The sequence below is a fragment of the Crocuta crocuta genome, unplaced genomic scaffold (assembly GCF_008692635.1).
Source record: "Crocuta crocuta isolate KB4526 unplaced genomic scaffold, BGI_CrCroc_1.0 scaffold55, whole genome shotgun sequence".
In the NCBI taxonomy this organism is placed as follows: Eukaryota; Metazoa; Chordata; class Mammalia; order Carnivora; family Hyaenidae; genus Crocuta; species Crocuta crocuta.
The window spans coordinates 5,055,833-5,075,301 of NW_027530512.1; the positions used below are offsets into that span (position 1 = coordinate 5,055,833).

General features: G+C 38.2%; 1 protein-coding gene and 1 non-coding gene across 3 annotated transcripts in view; one reads left to right on the top strand and one right to left on the bottom strand.

Moving 5' to 3' along the window:
- The first annotated feature begins 6,209 nt into the window (after positions 1–6,209).
- On the top strand, positions 6,210–6,274 carry LOC144234078 (small nucleolar RNA SNORD2). The gene has a single exon (XR_013335856.1). It is a non-coding gene; the product is annotated as a small nucleolar RNA SNORD2 (small nucleolar RNA).
- Positions 6,275–7,092: 818 nt separating this feature from the next.
- ZBTB1 (zinc finger and BTB domain containing 1) overlaps positions 7,093–19,469 on the bottom strand; it is a 28,345-nt gene continuing 15,968 nt past the window's right edge. The window contains exons 2-3 of one of the 2 annotated variants that reach the window (XM_077767189.1): positions 16,006–17,921; positions 7,093–8,920 (exon numbers count right to left, since the gene is read on the bottom strand). In XM_077767189.1, the coding sequence (XP_077623315.1) occupies positions 8,884–8,920; positions 16,006–17,903 (1,935 nt within the window). In that variant the 5' untranslated portion in view covers positions 17,904–17,921 and the 3' untranslated portion in view covers positions 7,093–8,883. Of the gene's footprint in view, positions 8,921–15,566; positions 17,922–19,469 lie in introns of those variants that run through there. The other variant, XM_077767187.1, reaches the window with a different exon arrangement.

Genomic DNA, 19,469 nt, shown 5'->3' on the forward strand with positions numbered 1-19,469 from the left:
CGTTATGCAAATAAAGCCTCCCACCCGTCTCCCGCAGCTGCCTCCAGCCGCCCTTCCACGTGCGCAGCCACCAGCTTGGGGGCGTTACGCTCGCGCCCCCCTCCCCCGGCCCCGGCCAGGTGTTGGCGCTTTAGTAAGTTCTTTGCCTTTCCCTAGGCGGGATTCGTCAACGTCCACCGGATTGGCAGGGCACAGGACCAATAAGCAGCGCGGGCTCCCAAGTGGGTGGGGAAGAGAAAGCTGGGGCGTGTCGCAGGGAGGGGAGGCGGAAGCGGAGTCCCGAGAGTGGAATCACCTGAGCGCTTCGCTCAGTTCCTAAGACCTTCAGTGCTTTTCAAAGTCGAGTATCCCAACCAACCTAGGACGCTGGGGTGGGGGCAATTCCTTCTGAGTTGGTTGCTCTGAGGAACTAGGTTCAGAGCCAGCTTTCCCCCCACCCCCTCTCCTGCGCTGTTCAAACGGAAGGGACTGGGAGTTGGCTTGGCCTGGGCGTGAGGTCGGCTTCATCCGGCGGGGACAAAAAGAAATGACTTTGAAGTTCCTGAGACGGGATGTCGGCCTCCTGGAATTTTACTTCACGTGCTTCGCAGCGTCCCTGTGGGTGTGAGCGCTCGATAAAAACCGCCTGGCGGGCGGGGACAGCCGTAGCCCGGGGGTGCGCCCCGAGAGGCCGATGGTTTTTCTGCGCCGCGTGCGGGCGGCCTGCACAATTGGAGATCGGGCAGCGGCTGCGAGTCGTCCTCCCAGGTTTAAACTTTCTCCACCTCGCTCTCCATTTTTCTTGCTTGTCCTGCCCCCCCCTTTTTTAAAAAAAATATTTTTATTTATTTCTAGGAGGGAGAGAGAGAGACAGCGTGAGCAGGGGAGGGTCAGAGAGAGAGGGAGACACAGACTCCGAAATAGGCTCCAGGCTCTGAGCTGGCAGTCAGCACAGAGCCCGACGCGGGGCCCGAACCCACGAACCGCGAGATCATGACCTAAGCGAAAGTCGGACGCTTAACCGACTAAGCCACCCAGGCGCCCCTTGCTTGTCCTGCCCCTTAAAGCTCCCTGATTTCGTCTCCCCGTTCTCTCCACTGCTTTCCTTATTTTCCGTTTCAAGTGCTTTATTCGCCGCTTTGAGTTCTTCACCGGAAGCAGCTGTAAATTAATCAAAACCTGCATGTTGAAGCACCATTAAGTAACTTAGGCTGACGCCCCACAAGACTCTCTCATCCCCAGCATGAGCTCACGCGCCGGTGTTCATGACCGGGTTCAACTGAAATGGTTTTCTTTAGCTATGCTGAAGTTACATTAGAGACGTAAACCCTCAGAGTAGGTAGGTGAAAAGGAGCGTAATTCATTCTATGATGTTTAAGAGGAATATGAGAACAGGTCTGGAAGTACTATGGGCACCAGCTGATGGGAGGTAGAAGCAGCCCCCTATATTTTTGGACTCCGGAAGGAAGACCGTAACAAAATTGCTGTAACAGAAGCAGCGGTGACACTTCACGTTGTGGGGGAAAGCTGGAGACCTTCAAGGAGCTTTAACAGGTACGTATTACATGAGAGTAAAAAGACAAATGAAGTGGTCGGTTTCTATGAGGTTAAGACTCTAATACAAAGAAAAACGGAATTGAGAGAAGTGCTGTGGGAACTCAAAGTAGGGAAACATCCAAACAGGGCCGGCTTTGTTGGTGAGGGTCACCTGGGAGGCATGGACCCCTGAGCCAAGCGCTCAAGTTTGCCAAGAAGAGAAGGGGGTCGGGCATTCTTAACATGCGTTGTAGCATGGGCAGAGAGGAGAGCAGTGTGTGCTGAAGCAAATACAAGTTCCGGACAGAAGATTAGTGTTAGGGGAGGGACACAAGCCCCAAATAGTCTTTTCGGGTGGACAGGATACATTTAAAAGCTTTACCTGTGAAGGTTTTTTCCTGAGGCTATGCGAAGGGGGGGGTCCAGGTTTTCAAGGAGGCTAAGACCGTATAGCCCCTCGCAGACTTGGGTGAGGCAATGCCAGAGAGAAGTTTTGGTCTAAAAATCACACCTAGGTATCTGTGACCAAAACATAATGTTGACAGAACCCTGTAAAATCAATCGATGGGGGCGCCTGGGTGGCTCAGTCGGTTAAGCGTCCGACTTCGGCTCAGGGCATGATTTCATGGTTCGTGGGTTCGAGCCCCATGTCGGGCTCTGTGCTGACCGCTCAGAGCCTGGAGCCTGTTTCAGATTCTGTGTCTCCCTCTCTTTCTGACCCTCCCCTGCTCACGCTGTCTCGCTCGCTCTCTCTCTCTCTCTCTCTCTCTCTCTCTCAGAAATAAAACATTAAAAAAATTATAAATCCGTGAATATTCCTTTCTTTTATATAGTTGTGTATGTCATTTTCCAATTTTAAAAAACACATTTGCTATTTGTGAATCTCATTGGTTACAAAGAACACTGGTTTAAACCACAGTTGCCATCTCCTTTTCTCGGAAAGAAGTGGATTTGGGACTAGGAAACCTTTTAAAGAAAATATTAGGGAAACAAAGATAAAACCAGAAAGTTTCTATTAGAGTTGTCTTAAGTTGTGAGTACAACTTGATTTTATTCTTGGAAATGTTTGCCTTTTATGTAGTTAAAGGGGGAAGGGGAATTGGGGGCTGGAAAGCAATACAAATTCTTTGTAGAACTGATGATACAGTGTGATTTAGAGACAAGGTCCCAGCTACAACTGTGAAGGCAGAAAGAACAGTGAGAAACTAACTCATCGCATCTCTTGTATTCAGACAGCCCTCATACACTTACTTCAAGCAAAGCAAGGTTGCAAAAAAGTAAACATGCTAAGTTCTTACAGACACTAAAATTGCAGCTTCAGGAAGGGAGAGGTTCTTTTGTATAGTAACTGTGTACTCTATGCATAGTTATTATAAATAAATCTTGCAGTCTAATACCACATTCATCTTTAACACTGCTGTCTGAAACCACAATATCAACTTTATCTGTATTTTCATTATTTACATATATATTTTTTCCTGCTCTTTTTATCTAGTATATCGAAGTTTTATAGTTTGTTTGTTTGTTTTTTTAAGTAAATTCTACTCCCAACAAGGGGCTTGAACTTAGGTCCATGTGATCAAGTCACATGCGCTACTGGCCTGGCATCTGAGTTTTTCCCAAAAAGGCATAGTGTTTACATTTTGACTTTATATGAAATAAACATTTGGGGTCCTAGAACATTGTCATATACTGATCATTTTCAGAATTTTTCTATTGTTCCTTATTTGTATTTTTTTAATTTTTTTTCTCTTGGATGATTGTAGCTCATAATTCATTTAAAATATAGCCCATTAAGGCAGAAGATATGAACAGACACTTCTCCAAAGAGGACATCCAGATGCCAACAGACACATGAAACGATGCTCAGCATCCCTTCTCATCAGGGAAATACAAATCAAAACCACACTGAGATACCACCTCACGCCAGTCAGAGTGGCTAAAATGAGCGAATCAGAGAACTCTAGATGCTGGCGAGGATGTGGAGAAACGGGCACCCTCCTACACTGTTGGTGGGAATGTAAACTGGTACAGCCCCTCTGGAAAACAGTGTGGAGGTTCCTCAGGAAACTAACAATAGAACTCCCCTAGGACCCAGCAATAGCACTGCTAGGAATTTACCCAAGGGATACAGAAATGCTGAGGCATAGGAGCACATGTACCCCAATGTTCATAGCAGCACTCTCCACAGTAGCTAAAACATGGAAAGAGCCTAAGTGTCCATCAACAGACGAATGGATCAAGAAGATGTGGTTTATCTATACCATGGAATACTACATGGCAATGAGAAACAATGAAATCTGGCCATGTGTAGCAACATGGATGGACCTTGAGGGTGTTATGCTGAGCGAAATAAGTCAGGCAGAGAAGGACAAATATCATATGTTTGCACGTATAGGAGGATTAGGAGGAACTTGATGGAGGAACAAGGGGGAGAAGAAGGGGGGAAATGGTGGGGGAAAGGGAGAGAGGCAAACCATGAGAGACTCTTGAATGCTGACAAAAACTGAGGACTGATGGATGTGGGGGGGGGAGGAGGGATGGGCATGGAGGAGGGCACTTGTGGGGATGAGCACTGAGTGTTATGTGGAAACTAATTTGACAATAAACTATTTGTAAAAAATAAAATATAGCCCATTAAAAATGATCAAACTTGCAAATTTATAATCAAATAATATTCATCAGTGCCAGCATTGGTGCAGCAAAACAGGTAAATGCTACTGGTGGGAATATAAATTAGTACACTCTTTCTGGAGGGCAATGTGACAATATTTTTCCTTTACCTTCAATATGATCATACGCTTCATTTAACATTACTCTTTGTGGGATCCATCTTAAGGAAATAATAGAACATACAGATATAGTATTTATAATAATAGCAATAATAAAAGGGAAATGGCTTAAATATCTGACAATAAGGAAATGATTACATAAAGTATAATACATTCATATGATGAATTACTGTGTAGCCATAAAATTGTGCACAAGAATTTTTAATGACCCAGGAAAATGTTCATGGTATAGTTAAGTGGGAAAATAAGATATAAGACTTTCGTATCTTATTCTGTATGTAGGATAATCTTACATATATTAAAAATGAATCAAAATTGATTATCTCTAGACGGTAGGATTGTCAATACTTTTCTAAATTTTCCTATAATATTTCAATGACTTTTAAAGCTTGACTATTAACATTCAATTGAAACAGTTTGCTAATCTACTTACCTAGAAATTACTACTGATTTTCAACAAGAGAAATCTATTTGGCAGATTATAAATACTAGGGTGTTTCAAATATTTTTAAAATCCAAAGACTGAAATTTCACCCAGTCTGGAAAAAACAAGAGCTTCAACATATGTCAAACCCTCTCTAATTAATCCCCACCACCCATAAGAATACCTGGAACACAGTAGTGATTCACTAGTTCAGTGTTTACTAAGAGTGGCCTGAGGCACATTATTTAACCAAAAAATGGGAAATAACTTTTTTTTTCCCCATATAAGAAGAAGATTCTTTGCCTATCTCTTATATTTCTGTACTAAATAGTACTACTAGGACCAAAAGTTGAAACAAATTCACATCTGAAAAGACTTGTACTAGACTTACAAAGATGAGTAAGACTAGGTCTAGGACTATGTGCCTAAGTACTTGGTAGTCAAGCCTGCCCTAAGGAGACTGAATAAGAATAAATTTTTCCAGAATTACCAGAAAAAAAAATTATGGATTATCTGGAATCCTCTCAATCCCTACCCGGACACAACCTTCATAAAGGTTGTAGATTGTTTTGAGGAGATAATCTTGGCCTGAAGAGAAAGTGGCATAAGTAGCAGCCTGTAATTTGAAGACCTATGAGCAAGCTAGAGCTGAACTAAAGATCTCTATAGGGGTGCCTGGGTGGCTCAGGTGGTTAAGTGTCCGACTGGCTCAGGTCTTGACCTCATGGTTTGTGAGTTGGAGCCCCACATTTGGCCCTGCTCTGACAGCTCAGAGCCTGGAGCCTGCTTCGGATTCTGTGTCTCCTTCTCTCTCTGCCCCTCCCTGACTTGTGCTCTGTGTGTGTGTGTGTCTCTCTCAAGAATAAATAAACATTAAAAACAATTTCTAGGGGGTGCCTGAGTGGCTCAGTCGATTAAGCCTCCGACTTCGGCTCAGTTCATGATCTTGCAGTTTGGGAGTTTGAGCCCTGTGTCGGGCTCTGTGCTGACAGCTCGGAGCCTGGAGCCTGCTTCGGATTCTATGTCTTCCTCCCTCTCTGCCCCTCCTCTGCTCACACTCTGTCTCTCAAAAATGAATAAACATTAAAATTTTTTTAAAATAAAAAAATGAAACAATCTCTATAAATACTTCCATTTTATACTTCATTTGCAGTACCCTGTCCCAAAATTTTTCTCTAATCACCTATCATTGTAGGAAAAATTTCACCAGTTCTTTTAGTCTTAAAAACCTCTGTCTTTAAAAGTTAAAATTAAACTGCAGATACACAGTGGTCTGGAGTAGGACACTTCCTTGTATGGAAAGCCAAGACCTGCACCTGGAAGAGAGGCTTTTCCGGAAAAGAAGTGAATCTGTGACAACAACACTCACTGGGCCTTACTTCAGTTCTGTACAGTGCTAACTTCAAGGATAGAATCTTGTGGAATAGTCTGACTGACCCAATATTGTCATAATTGTTAACACTTAATGAGATTTTGTGCAATTAATGGTAATCATCTTTAGGAACTGGACTGAAAGGAAGAGAATACACTTTGCTGATCAGTGGAGGGGGTGTGCAACTTATTAAACTCTTAAGCTGAAAATAAACAAAATGAATTATATTAGTAGGGAAGTTATTTCTCTAAATTGTTATTTTGAAAATTAACACTCTGAAAGAACTAAATACTATGTCAGTGCATTTTTTATAAATAAGTATTTTTTTATTTTAGAGAAAGCATGAGTGGGGGAGGAAGTAGAGGTAGAAAGAGAAAGAATCTTAAGCAGGCTCCATGCTCAGTGAGGAGCCCAATATTATGGAGCTCCATCCCAGACCCTGGGATCATGACCTGAGCCGAAATCAAAAGTCGGAGGCTCAACTGACTGAGCCACCAAAGTGCCCCTGTTACTCCTTTTTACATTATGAGGAAACCTAATTAATTTGTTGCCATCTGTGTTTGCCATGAGATAGTACTTTTCTAATCATTCTGTATAAAAGAATCCAGGATTTGGCAATAGGAATGGTTTTTTAGTTTTGCTTTGTACACTTTTTTTTTTTTTAAGATTTTAAGTAATCTGTACCCGCAACATGGGGCTCGAACTTACAACCCCAAGATCAAGAGTCACGTGCTGTTCAGACTGAGCCAGCCAGGTGTCCCTGCTTTGTGCATTTCTTAAGCTGCTCAGGAACACAATAATTAGCTGTTTCAGATACTTTATTATTTTTGTATTAGAGAATGGATGGAGTTGATAATAACTTTTAAGACAAATAATTTTATAAAAGAGCCAGGTTGAAAAAATACTGTATAAATAAAAGTAATATACAGACAGCTTAACTTCTGAACATAGAGGAGGAAATTTTATTAAGTAAAAGCAATGGATTAAAAAATGTAACAAAAATTTTCCATGTAACTCAGTAACTCCATTTTATACTAACATACAGAAAATAATCACATTATAGAATGCATTTATATCACTTATAATTATTGTAATTCATTACAGTTATAGTTTAGTACAGTCAAAATTTAAGCCATATTTCTTTTCTAAATCTACTTCTACCAGTCAAAAATTATTTGTGGAGTCACTACTGTATCGATCTGGCACTTTTAATTATAGGTAATCTTTTATCTTGTCTGTTTCCTACTTGTTATAAGTCTGCAGTTTTATATGCTTCCCAAGAGATTAATGATAATTTTTTACTTTGTTTTTGTTTTTTTAGAACCTAATGCTTTTCTAAACTTATTTCTCTTAAAGCAGTTGATTTCATATGAACTTGAAGTCTTTAGTGTATTTCTCTTTTCCCTTCAGGCCCCCATACCTACTACCACATTCTAATTAACTTTATCTAATTTTTTATTAGTCTAATTATTAGAAGGAATATTCAATTATCATCCCACATTATAGCTAGAGATTTTAAATGATTTAGCTTTTGCATATACATATTATATATACTCTAAGATATATTTCTTATGTAATTCTTTATTAAAACATTTGAAGAAATAGGCATAAAAACAAAATAAGCATTTCTGGAAATATATAACATCAGGATATTGCATAAGAAACAAAATAATAATAAATAATGGATAGACAGTTAAACAAAAGTAAAACTACGAGTATTTCACAATAAGGAAATAATACGGCTGTAAGATTCATATGGTTAAGAAATGTGTATGAGCATATATATATAAAACAAAGTATTTGAAGCCAGGTTATAATCTCATCAAACATTTCATTTCCCAGTGAAAGTTTTTTTAAAACACATCAATCATTGTTTCACTCCATACTCAGTTAAATTTTATCTTGAAATATGAGAAATATGGTATTATATGTTAATACCGAGAATACATATTTAACAGAAACTCATTCTACCTTATTAGGTTATATTGCTAAGTTCAGAAGAAAATAATGTGTCTTAAGATACATTCTTTTTGTTGTCTGTGATTTATGAAAATCTATTATTGAAGTAACAATAACCACTTCTGGTTTTCCTTGAGTTAGCAGGTTTAAAAGGGAGCTTCATTAATATTAATAATCCAGTTTGTGACAAGTATATACAGTGAAAAAGGAGGAAGGGCAAATGTTACATTACAATGAGTAATAACTAGGTTATCTTTTCTTTTTAAAAAACTTGGTCTCATATTTTTTTCTCTGTACCCACATCTTTTTATATATACTCTAAAACTACAGATTTGGGGGTATAATTTTTTAAAATTATCTAACTACATTTCATAGTATATAAACTGTGATTGAGATTATTTTAAGTTTAGGATTATATGTGTTTATACAGATACGTTATTATCTCTTTATAATGTATTTATAGTAGCCTAGCAAACCTTTTATTTTAGAAGGGACCATGGAAGATAATTAGCATATAAAGTTTCATTTTAGTGTAGCTTTAACCACTGATGCCATAGGAATATTCTAGTTACTTTTCTTTAGCAGATTTTCCACAAATACTAGGAGAGTCACCATGAATCAATTTTGTCACAGCAAAGTGATTCCAAAGTGATCTTTACTGAGTTTCCTTGGATCCTTGAAACTGGAACCTTGGGGATTGATGAGGTTTGTCAGGAAGACAGAAAAGATGGTGTCACTTCAGATCTGATATTCCTGGGTCTGGACTTAAAGATTATCTGTTGAAGATTGATTCTTCCCCATGTCCTCTCCAAATTCAGATCTCACTTCTCCAGAGGTTTAGAAGGCCCTATTTCACCACTGCCACACAGAAAAAGACAAAACTCAAGAAAAATAATATTACAAGTTCACTGCTCTACTACACACAACATAATTCTTAAGTCAGAATGTCATGGCTTTGGGTACTAGGCCAGCATAATATTACTAGAACAAAGAATGGAAATGAAAACATAGTTCCTGGGACTTAAATTTATTTAATTTCTTCCTTGATGTAACTCACTGTACCCTTCAAATATAAGCTGTTCTTATTACTAATAGAATTCTTCGGCTCTAGAGGCACGTTTTTTTCTCATGTAATTTAAGCTAGAATGAGTAGGACACATGCAACATGAAAAGGGGTCAGCCAGGTAGAAGAAAGTAGGGAGAAAGGAAGCAGTTAAGAGGTCTTTCTTCAAATCAAATAATTTTACAATATATTTTAACTTAAAAAAAAAATTAGGTAAGTAATCTCGACATCCAAGGTGGGATTCGAACTCACGACTCCGAGATCAAGCACCACATGCTCTATTACTGACTGAGCCAGCAAGGTGCCCCACAACGCATTTTAACTTGTTAATGGGAAATCTCTAATTGGAAGATGGATCTAACAAGTTTAAAAGTTCATATTCTTTTTACTGAGTGCCTTCAGCCATCAAGCTAACATTGTTTTCTGCAAATATTAAATGTTGCACACTCTGCAAACAAAAATAAAGTATATACATGCACACTGAGAAGTTTTCCTTCAAAGTCCTAAGTTCATAAGTCTTCTAAACGGCCTCAGTGATTCTGGGTAGAATTATATTTTTTGCAACAATGCTTTGCCCTATTTTTTTAAAAGAGATCATCTCTTAAAACATTTTCTCCCACATCAGGGATTGCATAAGCATTAGAAAGGGAAAATGACCTTCATAACCTGGACAGAATTATATTTTTGTCACCCAAAAATGAGCTCTGCTCATTCTGACTGGTATAAGCAATTGGTTCAAGGACAATAAAAACAACATGGTAACTTTTGAAATAAAGCTTAATTGGGGGCTTTATAGGCTGTCTACTTAACTATTCCTTTCTCAAATAGGTTAAGTACAGAGAGTTCTGCAAATTTTATCACATAAAACTGTTAATATTCCTGATTCTGAAATGAAATCATGTCTTTTATATATGTCATCCCCTGGCCTTAGAGTTTCCTGTGACTTCTTCCTTTGTTACAATGGTGATTAGTAAATTGATACATTCAATTCAGAGCCAAGTACTGGATTGCAATCTTTACACCATCTTTTTTGTCAGCAAATGAGTAAGATAATAAGAAATTATAATGGCTTCCTGCCCCCTAGTGCTCTGTGGTAGATTTTGATAGAAACGATGAACAAATCTGCCACTACCAATGGACTTCAATGATTTGGTTCTCCTGAATATAAGGAAACGACTTAAATAGAATTTAAGCTTCTTAATGCTAAAGTCAACTAAGCATGTGAATATAAACATGTAAGTGGTATTAAATTGGTTCAAAATTAGCATGAGTTTACAAGCTATTATCATTTAGCTTATATTTACCAATACTCACAGACATAAAAATCCTTGCATTTTAAATCCTTGCATCTCTGCCTCTTGCCAGCACCTAAATTTCTAAGTAGCTAAATTTCATCTGGTTTTAGTATAAGACTCTATTGATATGTTACCAACTAGTGTGTCCTTGAGTTTGATAGGAGGCAATGAAAGCGGGCCACCTGAGTGATTTATAGAGGCAAGATCGATGGAGTCTTCACCATGCTATTCTCTTTTCACTCAAAAAATAACATTTGGCAGATGGTAGAAAGACCATTAAAGTAGTAGATTTAATATAGTAGTAGTAAAACCTATTGCATAGGTGTTAGACATCAGGCAATAGATGTATCAAGTTAAAATTGCGTTAGATCGGCAGGGGAATTGTTTCACTTAAACCATTAACTGTTCTTTTTTTTTTTTTTTTTTAAGTTTGCCATCAAGTTAGGGTGCATAAACAGCTGTTGCTTCCTGAAATTGTCTTTCATTTCTTTCATGAGTAAGACTGTCTTTGTACATTTACATGAATATTTTTGGTAAATTGAACTATAGATCATGAACTTTTGATTTTAGACAGATTATGCCATAAACTTTAATCAAATCAATCACAATATGCCAATTAAGGACTTGTTTTGTTTTTTAACCAAAGAAATGAAAATTTTCTCATCCACATCATCTGTTAAGGCAAAAAGAGGAAAGCAGTTATTCTGGGGGTCTGGTTTTTCTTGGGAATATTTTCAAATGGTTGGAATTATTCAACTCATCAGTCTCATAACCAATAAAATGGTGAGTGGCTGGAGACTGAAACATAAAGGTCAGGAACAGGGAAAATAGAAGGGAAAAAAGCCAAAGAGGTAGAAGTACAGAAGTGGAATTCAAATTAAATTTTAATTGAGCACTTACAATGGGTCTTCCCAAATGGCTGATTATACCACTAAAGGTTTAAGTTTAAATAAAGGAAAATTAAAACATGTCAATATTTAGGATTTATTTCTAAAACATCACTCTGAATGACCCAAACAAATAAAAAGTTTTGTTTCCAGCTGATAGGTTTCCACATTATCCAACGCGTTCATTAAGTAGCTTACCAGGCACAGCAGGCCACAGATGAACCTGGAGCACAGAGTGTCATAGGAGCTTTATCACATGTATTCCTGGCTGAAAAGGCCCTTCTTTGTACTCCTTGGTAGGTGAGGTATGTGGCTTAGTGGTAAAGTACAGGCATGCAGAAATCATACAGGTCTAGGCTCAAATTCTAGCTCTAGTGTTTAATTTCTGTGTGATCTGAGGAAAAAGACCCAAGTCTCTGTGAACCTCAGTGCCCCATCTGGAAAATCAAAATGATACTTACCTCATAAGGCCATGAGGCTTAATTAAAATGGTGCACGTAAAGCGCTTAGCAGAGTGTAAAGAGCACTAAGTAAATGGATGCCAGGTTTACTCTAGGATGGATGGATCTGGGCGGCATCTTCATGCTCTTAACACCCAACAGCACCCTACTTGCATCATCTCGCTGGCATGTATCCTGCCATTCCGTTCCCTACACCTCAAGTATCAAGGGGATGGGGGCATTCCCCAAGAATATGTCCCTACAGAGCTTTTTGGCACCCAGGTATCCCAGGCATTGTATCACTAGGGTGCCCGCACAATGCTGGCATTTATCACAGAGAAGCATTTGTTACAAAGGAGGTGGGGCTGGTGAGGAAAGATGAGGAACTAATAAAGTAGATTAATGGCAAAAAAAAAAAAAAAGATTTTTAATTCCTATAATCCGTTGAAAATTAAGAAACACACCAAATTTCTTTACTCTCAACCATGTGTGCAGATACACATTCAGGTTTTCTTTTGGTTGGTACTAATTTACCTTTCAACAATGACAAGTTTTATGTTCACTCTAGCTGTTAAACTGATTACTAGGGGGGATTTTTCCAGAGATCTATTAAATATGGAAGTTCCTTAACAAGTGGTGTAGAGGAACAAGTACTGTTTAACCAGGAAGAAAGTTGCCAACCACAAGCCTCTCTTCCCACTTTTTTAGAATATAAAAGTTGGTATGTTATCTTAAGTATTTAGGCATATCCTTGGCAAGTTCACAGCAATCGCTTTATTAGGCATTTTATAGCTGTAATTATTTCAATGTATCAGTCAGTATTCCTTTACCCTATCAATTACTTCAATCTCTAGTCTCACCTAGACAATTCCAAATGTTTATTTTTTTATTCAAATCCTACATCTTGTTCATATTTTTGTTCTCAACTACCGTACTTAAATATGACTTAAATATGTTTTCCCCTTTAATTGGTGCTCTAACTGCCCTAGCAAAGTCTGTCCTTATTTTAATTCTTTTAGTTTCATAACTAGTCCCCAGAATCCTTATGTTCTTTCTTCTAAGTTTTGTCCATGTTCAAACTTCATACATTAAACTAGCCTTGTACCATCTTATGCATGAGAGTCATTTCCCTCAGTATTTTTACTTTAACACTATGGGTGAGATTAAGACAGATTTCTGAGTCCTAGTCCAGTGCCACCTTGTTGGGCTTCATTAATCTGAGATTCTTCGTGCTGTTGACTAAAGAATTATAAACATCTGAGTTGCCCTGTAACTGGTGACAAGCTTGATGCACGGACTCCATTTCTCTAGGATTTCTTGCTGAAGAACAAGAGGCCCTTTAAGCAAGACTGTGAGACACAAGATTCCACAGATATCTTAGATTTTCCCTTCATTTTTGGATTTAGAGCCTAATTACATAAGTTGTAAAGGCAGGAAGAGAAGGGAGCTTCCACAGTGAACCTCTGTGATTCATTGCCTTCACAGCATGGAGGGCAAGAAGCAATGGCAAGGAGTTACAGCTCTGTAACCCCAGGAAAGGAAGGAAGGAAGAGGAAACTGGATTGGAGGGAGGTGTTAGACATTTTTCATTCCCCTTAATTTTAAGAGGCAAGTAGCCTTTAAATGTACTGTCTGCCTTAATAAGGAAAATTTGTGCATTATACCTACAGAAGCCTGTGCTGCCCTATCGCTAGTTCCAAAACAAAAGTTGTCCCGGGCAATATAAAACGGGAAGGGAACATGGTGAGGTGGGGCTTTGTGAAACCATAAACTTCTCAGTTATGTAAAGTTAGACATTCTGTTCAATGTTTGTATATTTGCTTGCTAATTGTTTGTTGTTAGTAAATGTCAGAACACTAAATTAACCCTCCCTTTTCCTAATGGAATAGACAATCCTTTTTACAGCATGGTGATATTTAGAAACAACCTATTCTTTAATGGCAGGAAGCCACTGCAATAGATTTTGATGAAGGTCATGGAAAAAGTGATTTCCCCCCTAAAAATTATGTCCACTAAGAAACTATATAAATAGTTTGGAAATTTGTTGTGAGTTTATCTTCTCTCTCTACACAACCCTCTGATGGCTTCTGGGTCTGTTACACAACTTTTATTGGGTTCCTATCAGTAATGTATACACCATATTTCAAGTGGCACTTCAGATTTCATTCCTTGATAAACTACTGTGTCCAAGACTAAGTTGAATCACTTTTCCTACCTTTTTTTTTTTTTTTTGGCTATGTGGCCTTTTTAAAAAAAAAAAAAAATCCTAACTCCTTGTTTATCTGTTAGTGTATTTCCCCCATTTCTATTTCCCGTTATTTTAATCCCACACCCCACCTCTATTGTTCCTGTTCTGACTTACCTGTTCTTACTTGTATCCCCACAAATCTCTGAGCTCACACTGTGCTCTATTACTTACTTCTCTTTCAGCTAGGTCTGTTAGTCAATATGTCTCAATTCTCTTGGCAAGTTTTTCTTTTATGAAAATTGTATAGAAAAATATGACTTGCATATCTTAAGAATCTGATATAAACAAAAGGAGCAATGCTGTTAAGTTACTGTTCATAATTACAGAATTATATTTTTAAATACAGAAGTCACTTAAAATCCCTTTCACTATGAGAAGGGGATTACAATGCGAGAAATTCACATTAAAAGGCATTCTATTCAACAGATGTGTTTATTGGGTCAGCTGTGCCAGTGTTTTAATTCACATGTAATTCACGTAGACCCTGTGTCAGCAACGACTAATAATACTACTTTAACTAAGAAGTGATACACTATTTCTACTTATATGCTCTGTGATTATTTTATAGTCCTCAAATCTTGTAGTTCTTTACAGGAAAAAAAAAATAATAAAGCATGGCGATAAACTGCAATTTGCCACAACACATTTCCTCCAAATCTTAGGATAAAACACAAGACATTATTTTGCACACTCTACTTTTATAGAACAACCAGGTTTGTAATTGATTTCTTTATTTTATTTGATTTATCAATATACATGGCAGCTTTCTCAAATCTCAAAGTTAAGTTCCAAAAGTATGTAATTTTAAAGGTGAAAAATCATTTTCCTTTAGATGTCATATTCCTAGAGAGCTATTAAAGTCTATTTATAAACAAAAATAATTGATAAACTAATACACTTTAGAAATCAGAATATTTTAAATTATTTTAAATGAATACAAGATATGTCTTTTTAATTAACTATCATAGTTAAATTTAATATCACAAAACAAAATGACATGTCCCCACTAACTTCTCAAGTGGGGTAAAGTCATTGGATTTTACACTTAATATAAGTTTTAAATGTGATTATTAAATGATAATATTTTATCAATTATAGGAAATATTCATTTATAGGAATTTCCTTAGGTCCATCAATCTTTTTAGGCCAAGTTTGAGCCCATGTCAACCTTCAAGTTTAGAGTCAATGCACCTAAACTGCCTAATAAGCACGTCAATTAAAGAATATGGATTTCATTGATAAAAAGGGGGAATAAACAGTGGCTAAATCACTGTTCAACTTACAAAAAAAAAAAGCTAAAAGTAAATGAGATAGTTTCAAAGAATTATTTTTAAAAGTTTTTTTTTAAAATAAACACAAATGGCCAATGATGTTGGATCTAAAATTTCACAGGATAACCTTAAAAAAAAAAAAAAACCACATAGAAATAGTAAAGTCATCACCTTATGATAAAAAAAAAACAACTAAAGTTTAATAGTCATTGAAGGGGTAACAACCACTTGTAATCTACATTGAAAAGTAATTTTAATCGTAGCTAAAACAAACTAAAATCAAAGAATTCTATGAAGAAATAACAAAAATGATAAACATTTAATAACATCTAAAATGTAGATACTTAAGATCCTAAACAAAAATATTAAAGGTAAAAGGGCCTTGAAATTTCTCTCCAACAATTCATCTTATAAAATCAATTTCTAAATAGCTCATATCCTTTGCTTTGGTGTTTTGTCTGCTATTAGCTAAACATGAGTACAGTAGAAAATCACTTATGTTCTTTTCAAATGCTTGGCATTATAATGTGATCTCATATCTTTCCTCAAATTAAATTTTGCTCCACATATTCCACATGTATACAGATGAACATCCATGTGCTGTTCCAACTGTTCATTATTTGGGAATATCTGAAAGCAGACCTGGCATATAGTCTCACCAGCAGATAGATGAGAAATCATATGCCGTACATGGTCATGTTTTCTGAAGTTTCCTTGATCACAAATGGAACAGACATACCTGGCCATGCCCTTGTGCATATCATTGTGCAGTCGCAACTGACGCTCTCTTAAAAACTGCTTTCCGCATGTCTGACAGACAAACTGTTTTTCCTTGGTATGAACGGTGTAGTGTTCTCTTAAGTGACACCGCTGATAGAATCCTTTCCCACACAGATTACAAAAATGCTTCCGCCTGTGATCTCTTTCGTTTTCTTCCATGATGGCGCTCTTAAACACATCTTGGTCAAGGCAGCTAGACATATGTTCAACCACTAGGTTTTCCGTTTCAAAACGCTGGCCACAATTGGGACACCGAAAAGGACAGGCAGAATGTTTAAACAACTGCTTTTTCTGGATGCTGTTTATCTGGAAATGATTGTCCCTGAAATCGTCCAACATCTCCACGAACATATCTCTGATTTCTGACTGCTCATCAGGATTCTCTTCCATGTCCATTTTCTCCTCGGCGTTTCCTAGCCCATTCATTGTCAGATCTTGGGGCTCGCCACATCTCTGAGCGTGTTCCTGAAGCTGTCTGCCCTTGACAAGGATCTGTCCGCATTTACCGCACGCACAGATATTTTCAATGTGTTTGGCTAAGTAATGGGATGACAGGTCCTCCTCGGTTATTGTGAGTCCGCACAGCTCGCAAGAGGCGTTTTCCGTATCCTCCTGCACCGGACTGCTGTTGTTAGGGGGCCTCATGCTTTCCAAGACGCCTCTTTCTTCAGCGTTTATTGACATCCGAGGTTTTAGAGTTTTCCTACCACTTTTTTTAATACCGATGTCTTCTTCAACATAGTATCTATAAAATGGCTCTTCGGCTTCATCTTCTAATTCGTCGTTGTCAGTGGACTCGTTACAGTCTTTATCAGTAACTTTAATAATGTTAAAGTCTTTCAGTTCGTCTGTCGGAATATCTTCTGGCTCCATCTTGATAATGATTCTCTTCCTTTCGGCAGCTCTGCTCTTTTCCTCGCTGGCTAGCTCAGACTCCACCGTGCTACTTTTTCTGCTTCCAGGGGTGGATGTCGAATCCTCGGCCGCCTGGCTCGGGTCTCCTCTGTATTTGTCTGTCTGCGCAGAAAACGTTTTAGGAGAATCCTTTTCGCCAAATTCAGCTTTGATATTACTATCTTTTCCGTCTCTAAGGTCTACTATTCTGTGGTAGGATCTTGTGTTTTGGTATGAATGTCTGTTAGTACAGGTTAGCACATGCTCATCCAATAGCTTTTCACAGCTAAAGCCAAATCCACAGCTATCACAGGTAAAACTCCGTCCAAAGCGTCGAGACACACGCTCTTTCGGAGTGGACAGTTTGGACACAGAACTTTTTTTACAGACGTCAAACAGTGGTTCCGGAAAATTCCCTAACTGTAAAGACTCTTCATCAGGCTCTCTGTTGTGTGGTGTATTGACTGTTGAACTGGGCTCTGCACACCACCTACTGGCCTCACTGCCATTTCTAGCCACCGTGTCTTCATACATTCTTACCCCGAATATCATTTTGCTGTTCTGTTTGCTAGACGCAGAAGATGAACATTTCGAACTAGAACAATCTGCATCCTGTATGTCTTCTAAGCAGTCGGGAACATTGTACAGCTGTAGGTAGTTCATTGCCACTTTAAACTGCTCAAAACTGGAGGGAGCAGTCATGATTTTTCCTAAATACATAAACTGCAGAATGAGATCAAAACACTCGGCACTAATTTTCATGTTGCTGAGATTCAGTTGTGCAGTACTGTGCTGATGGTTCATGAAGAACATTCTAAAATAGGAGCTACAGGCAGCCAGAACTGCTTTGTGTGCTTGGAAGTAAATGTCATCAATTGCAATACAACAGTCACAGAGAAAACCCCATTCCCTTTGGTTGTTTAGCTGCTGAAGGACGTAGCTGCTGTGACTGGGCTTTGCCATCTTCGATTAATTAGAGACCTATGCAAGACAAAAATAGAAAAGTCAGATAAGATATCTCCAGAAAAGCACCTGAAAAGAAGAATAATTTTGATCACACTCTATGACTTGTGTGACTTTGCTATTGTAACAAAGGTATAAATAGTTTTCCGTTCACGTGTAATGAAACTCAATTAATATAGATCTGAATGCTTTTAAATTTGAAGATGAAGATAGCCATTTATTCAAGCTTCCCATTTTGATTTTAAGAAGCACAATGGGGGTGCCTGGGTGGCTCAGTAGAGTGAACATCCGACTCTTGATTTTGGCTCAGGTCATTATCTCATGGCTCGTGGGATCGAGCCCCATGTTGGGCACTGCACTGACAGACAGTGCAGAGCCTGCTTGGGATTCTCTCTCTCTCTGGCCCTTCCTCGTTCCCATGCTCGTGCTCTCTGTCTCTCTCAAAATAAATAAACNCTAAGCCACCCAGGCGCCCCAATAAACACTTTTTTAAAAAAAGGAAATCCAAGTTAAGGTATCAAAAGCAAAACCATCACTTTGGTGTTCTCAAACTCTATTGGGATAACGTCTACTAGATCTGAAAGGAAAAAGTGTAAAAGTACCTGAAGGATACAATGAAAGTAAATAAAATAGCAACTTAAACTGAAAGTTCAAAAACTAAACTGCAGAGTAATAAAACTTAGGTAATGGGTGTTAAGGAATTACTGCTCATATTTACGTGTGTTGAAGGTACTTTGGTGGGGTTAAAGAGTCCCTGTCTTTTAGATACACATGCTAACATATTTATAGACGACATGATGTAGTCTAAAGTATGCTTGAAAACAATCCAGTGAGGTGGATGTGGGGGCTATAGGTGATACAAGACTGGCCATGTGTTGATAACTACTGAAGCTGGGACACGAGTAGAGTTTTATTTTTGAGGGTTTGAAAATTTCCATAGAAAAAATTATATTAAAAATGCTTCTTAGATTATATGGAAATGGCAACAACATAGGTTTGATCAATGCTTTTCTCTTGATTATTGGAGAAGCAAGCATTCTGTAGAGTCAGAATATCTGTCTTATATTGCTTGGCATGCACTTTATGGTATGACAAAGGAGCGGATGCATTAGCAAAGGAGGTAGGGTGCTTAGATGGTAAATTTTTATTCATTCTTAATTGTTTTTTTTTAAAAGTATACAAAGTAACATGTGCTCATTGCAAAAATTCAAATATATAAGAAAATAGAATAAAAGTACACCTTAGGTCACATACCTCTTCCCAGAGGTAACCTCTCCAAACACTGGATTGTGTATCTTCAGATTTGTTTGTGTGTATCTACACTGAGTACCTACTATATGCCCAGGCACGCAGTTTTTGCTCTTGCTGTGTTTTTTTTTTTTTAACCTAAATGATATCATCCTATATATACCTTTCTACAACTAGTTTTCTTCACTTAACATATGGTAGAGGGGCACCTGGGTGGCTTAGTTGGTTAAGCGGCCGACTTCAGCTCAGGTCATGATCTCACGATTCCTGGGTTCGAGCCCCACGTCAGTCTCTGTGGGGACAGCCAGCTCAGAGCCT